General features: G+C 38.5%; 1 protein-coding gene across 1 annotated transcript in view; it reads right to left on the bottom strand.

Moving 5' to 3' along the window:
• Positions 1-5,458, bottom strand: part of PPM1D (protein phosphatase, Mg2+/Mn2+ dependent, 1D) — a 71,697-nt gene that overhangs the window by 14,934 nt on the left and 51,305 nt on the right. Inside the window, exon 3 of the mRNA XM_011953766.1 lies at positions 1,612-1,802. Coding sequence (XP_011809156.1) covers positions 1,612-1,802 — 191 coding nt within the window. The remainder of the gene's footprint in view (positions 1-1,611; positions 1,803-5,458) is intronic.

Raw genomic sequence — 5,458 nt, 5'->3', positions numbered from 1 at the left:
AACTCATGATTTAATGGGATTGTTAGTTTTTTTATATATTCTATTTATAATAATATGGTAAGTGCTGAGGAAGGACCATATTCTATTTACCTTTGCAATCCCTGTACCTAATACCTCGTGTTAGTTGAGTGAATGAATGGAGGCAATTTTTTTTTTTTTTTTTGAGACACAGTTTCATTGTTATTGCTCAGGCTGGAGTGCAATGGCATGATCTCGGCTCACTGAAACCTCTGCCTCCCAGGTTCAAGCAATTCTCCAGCCTCAGCCTCCTAAGTAGCTGGGACTATAGGCGAGTGCCACCACACCCAGCTAATTCTGTATTTTTAATACAGGTGGGGTTTCACCATGTTGGCCAGGCTGGTCTCTTAACTCCTGACCTTGGGTGATCCACCTGTCTCAGCCTCCCAAAGTGCTGGGATTACAGGCGTGAGCTACTGCGCCCGGACTGAATGCAGGCAATTTAACAAAAATTCAATCAATTTGCCCCTCCTTCCACCTCAAAATACAGCTTTACTATTCCTCCCATCTGAGAGAAAGATCATCTTTTCTAAGGATAACCCATCTTTGGGTCTTTGATTCAAGATACTTCCATGTGCTCTGTTAGGGGATGATGATGAAAATGTTTTGAGATTAGGAGATGGGCATGGCACCATAGTAGTCCCAGCTGCTCAGGGAGCTGAGGTGAGAGGACTGCTTAAGCCTAGGAGTTCTAAACCAGCCTGGGAAACGTAATGAGACCTCATCTCTTGGGGGACAAAAAAATAAAAATAAAAAAGTAGTAGAAGTAGTGGTGATGGAGGCCAGGCACAGTGGCTCATGCCTTAAATCCCAGCACTTTGTGGGGCCGAGGCAGGTGGATCACCTGAGGTCAGGAGTTCAAGACCTGCCTGGCCAACATGATGAAACCCCATCTACTAAAACTACAAAAAAATTAGGGCACATTAGGCTGGGCACGGTGGCTCACGCCTTAAATCCCAGCACTTTGTGGGGCCGAGGCAGGTGGATCACCTGAGGTCAGGAGTTCAAGACCTGCCTGGCCAACATGATGAAACCCCATCTACTAAAACTACAAAAAAATTAGGCGGGTGGGGTGGTGCATGCCTGTAATCCCAGCTACTCGGGAGGCTGAGGTAGGAGGAGAATCGCTTGACGCCGGGAGGCGGAGGTTAGAGTGAGCTGAGATCATGCCACTGCATTCCAGCCTGGGTGACGGAGCAAGACTCTGTCTCAAAAAAAAAAGAAGTAGTGGTGATGGTTGTACAACTTTGTGAACTACACTAAGAATCACTGAATTATATACCTTAAAAGGATAAATTTTATGGTATGCGAATTATATGTCATTTAAAAAAATAAGGAATTAGCAGTGTTCCACAGGCCAATTTATACTGAAGTCAGTGGTTGTGTGTTTTGTTATTAGGTTTCACTTATATATTTCTTGTCTCATTCCTCTAATGATTAGGAGCTACAAAGCCTATGTTTTACCCACTAGCAGATCCAGGCAAATGCAAAAATCTACCCAAGGTGAATGTCCTTAGTTCATATTCAAGATTCTGACAGAAGTACCAAAACAATGTTTAGACAACAATATCAAGTTATTGAATCACTTCTCACCATCAGGTATTTTTTCTCCTCTTGGTCCTGGCACATTGAGATGGCATCTTGTGGTGGAATCATATTCCAAAGCCCATCACTCCCCAATATAATATACTTGTGCTTCTGAGGGTCAAGAGTGTGGACACTTGTGTCCGGTTCAGGTGACACCACAAACTCACCACTGAAGAAATCATAGCTCCACAAATCACCTGGGGGAAGGGAGCAGAAAAAGCAAGAAGTATTACTTGAAAGCTAATAGTACAACAGCAACAGATTAAAAGAGAAAATCGACACAGTTCATCTCAATAGATGCAGAAAAGCATCTGATAACATTCAAACTCCTTTCACGGTAAGATTTCCTAGCAAACTAAGAATAAAAGAGAACTCCCTTAACCTGATAAAGTATATCCACCAGAATTCTGTAATCAGCTTACTTAAAGGTAAAATGTTAAAAGTATTCCCTTTAAAATGTAGAAATAAGGAACTATGCCTTGTATCATTGTTTCTCTTCTAATACTATACTGAGTCCTTCCCAGCACAGAAAGATAATAAAAATAAAGGATATACAAAATGGAAAGGAGAAAATAATACTATTATTATTTGCAGATAATTTCATTTCTACATGGAAAACCAAAAAGAAATGATTACAATAGGAAAGTTTAGCAAAGTTGTTAAATACAAACTCAATATATAAGTCAACAGTATTTCTATATAATAGCAATACACAGAAAATATAAATTTTTAAATAATCTAATTTTAACAATGAACCAAATGTAAGGTACTTAGGAACAACTTTAACAAATGGTATACATGCCTGTTATGAAGATTATAGATTCTATTTTGAAACATTAAAAAGATAATCTAAATAAATGAAGAAACCAATCAGATTCATAGATAGGAATACTTATCATAATAAAGATGTCAATTCTTCCCAAAATAATCTACAAAGCCAATATAATTCAAAATCCCAAAAGGATTGTTGTAGAATTTGACAGGCTAAGCGCAAAGGGCCAGGAATAATCAAGATAATTTTGAAGAAAAAGGACAAGATGAGAATTTATCCTACAAACAGAAGTATCAATGGCTGTTTGCAAACTTCCTGTTAATCTCTAGATCAGTAAAGTACCTACATCAAAACTTACAGAACAAGTACCAGTCACTTGGAAGAAAATTCAAAATATAAAAACCAGCATTTTAACGCTCTTTACCAAACATATGACCAACCTTTGGAGAGCAACAGTTCTCTCTTTCACTGAGCTGGAAAAAGAAAGCTCTTACACATTTCTCCTTCTCCTTGATTAGCTCCACATAAAAATAATGCCTAAACTTCTGCCTTTAAACCTATTAGATACAAACATCAAAATGCTCAAGAGAAAAGAACTTTCAGTCGACCTAAGCCATAAAAAAGATAAACAAAACTAAACGAGAAGAAAATAAAAATGATTTATAGAAACCATCTACTTTCTGTAATACATAAGACAACACAAATGAAACAATATAAATTTTTCTTTTGTTTCCAATAAATGTGGAAGAGGAGACAGAAAGGAGAAAACATTAATTTCTGCCTCTTTTGTTTATTGTGAACTACTTAAGGGAAAGGCCTAAATTAAAAGCAAAAGATTTTCAGACAAGAGGTTAAACAATTTTTGTCCCCTTTCAGTAGGTCTGTTTTTTTTTTTGTTAAACAAGAGGAAAAGCTTTGTCCTTTTCCTTATTTAAACTTCCTCACTAGCTCCCATCAGAAATACTGGCAATTCAAACATACTGGGAGTCCAAGGAAAGAATAATTCAAATCAATTACTCCCACTCGAAAGTAGCAAAATCATTGCTAACCAGACTCTTCAAAGAGCAATTCAGCCCTCTGAGCAGCAAAACAGAATACATGCAACCACTAAAAGCTAATTATAATCCAGATAAGCTCACAAAGACACACTTACCTCATTATACCAGCAAAACAAAGCTCCCTGGTTGAAGCTCCCTGGTTGACGAAATAATAAAAATGAACATGGAGACAGTGGCACAATCATGGCTCACTGCAGGATCGATCTTCTGGGCTCAAGTGATCCTCCTACGTCAACCTCTCAAGTAGCTGGGACTATAGATGTGTACCAACAGGCCCAGCTAATTTATTTTTTGTAGAGATGGGGTTCCCACTATGTTGTCCAGGCTGGTCTCCAAGTCCTGGACTCAAGCAATCCTTCCACCTCAGTCCCCCAAAGTGGTGGGATTACAGGTATGAGCCAGGGTACTGGGTCTGCCTTTTTATTTTATAATATTATGTAATACACCCACATGGTATGAAAACCAAAAGATACAAAAGGGTATATATACAGTGAAAATTCTCCTTTCTCATCACCGCCCTTCCAGTTTTCCCTGTAAGAACTATTATTATTATGTTCTTATCTTTCTGGAGATACCTATCTATCTACCTACCTACACATATATATGTGTGTGTGTATACACACACACACCCACACACACATATATTTACATTGCTTTGGTGAAACCATCCTTTCAAGTTTCCAACTCTTTTACTGACAACTTCCAAATCACTAGTCTCCAGTATCTTGCCAATATCTACTTCTTTTTTTTTTGAGATGGAGTTTCGCTCTTGTTGCCCAGGCTGGAGTGCAATGGCGTGATCTTGGCTCACTGCAACCTCCGCCTCCTGGTTTCAAGTGATTCTCCTGCCTCAGCCTCCCGAGTAGCTGGGATTACAGGCGCCCACCACTATACCTGGCTAATTTTTGTATTTTTATTAGAGACAGGTTTCACCATGTTGGCTAGGCTGGTCTGGAACTCCTGACCTCAGGTGATCTGTACTCCTAGACTTCCCAAAGTGCTGGGATTACAGGCATTAGCTACCATGCCCGACCTCAATCTCTCTTTCTCGATAAACCACAATACGTTTTCAGAAGAACGGATTGTTTCTTCTAACTTAAATTTTTAAACTCTGGGTTTTGACTAAGACATATGGTCTATTTCTATTTCTTTGATTTCTTTCATCATTTTGTAGTTTCCCACATATAAATCTTAAACATAGTTTGTTACAATTATACCTAAGTATTTCATGGGTTTTTTTGGGGGGGTGCAATTATAGATGATACTTATTTAAATTTCATTATGAACTGTTCATTTTTAGTACATAAAAATATGATAGACTGTGTAGGCTGAATCTGGGTCCTGTGAACTTGCTGAATCCACTTATTAATTCCAGTAGTTCTTCTGAAGATTATTTGGGATTTTTTTATGCAGACAATGTTGGACTCTGTGGATAGAGCTGGTTTTAGTTATTTGCTCAACCATCTGAGATTAGATTACAGACTCAAAACACTTCACCTCCAAATAGTAATACTTCAACATTTATCTCCTAAGCATGAGGATGTTATTCTACCACACTCAGGCAATTTCATATTGCTATACCACTGTATAATATAAAACTTATGTTCAAATCTTCCCAGTTGTCACAATAATGCATTTTTAATATCCAGGATCCATTCAAGGATCATTCTTCAGCCAGGTTAGATGGCTCATGCCTGTAATCCCAGCACTTTGGGAGGCCGAAGCAGGAGGACTGCTTGAGCCTGGGAGTTCAAGACCAGCCTGGGAAACACAGTGAAACCCCATCTTTATTTTAAAAAAAACTTTAAAAAAATTAATTGCATTTGTCATTTTTTAGTTGTTTTTAACCTAAAACAGTTCCCTAGGGTTTTGTTTTGTTTTTATCATTCATGATATTGACAATTGTGAAGAGTTCAAGATAGTTCTTTTGCCAGCTGCGGTGGCTCACATCTGTAATCCCAGCACTTTGGGAGGCCGAGGCAGGTGGATCACTTGAGGTCAGGAGTTTGAGACCAGCCTGGCT

The sequence above is a fragment of the Colobus angolensis genome, unplaced genomic scaffold (assembly GCF_000951035.1).
Source record: "Colobus angolensis palliatus isolate OR3802 unplaced genomic scaffold, Cang.pa_1.0 Scaffold37, whole genome shotgun sequence".
Taxonomy (NCBI): domain Eukaryota; kingdom Metazoa; phylum Chordata; class Mammalia; order Primates; family Cercopithecidae; genus Colobus; species Colobus angolensis.
The sequence above is the reverse complement of the archived record's forward strand: the minus strand, read 5'-3'. Positions and strand labels throughout refer to the sequence as shown.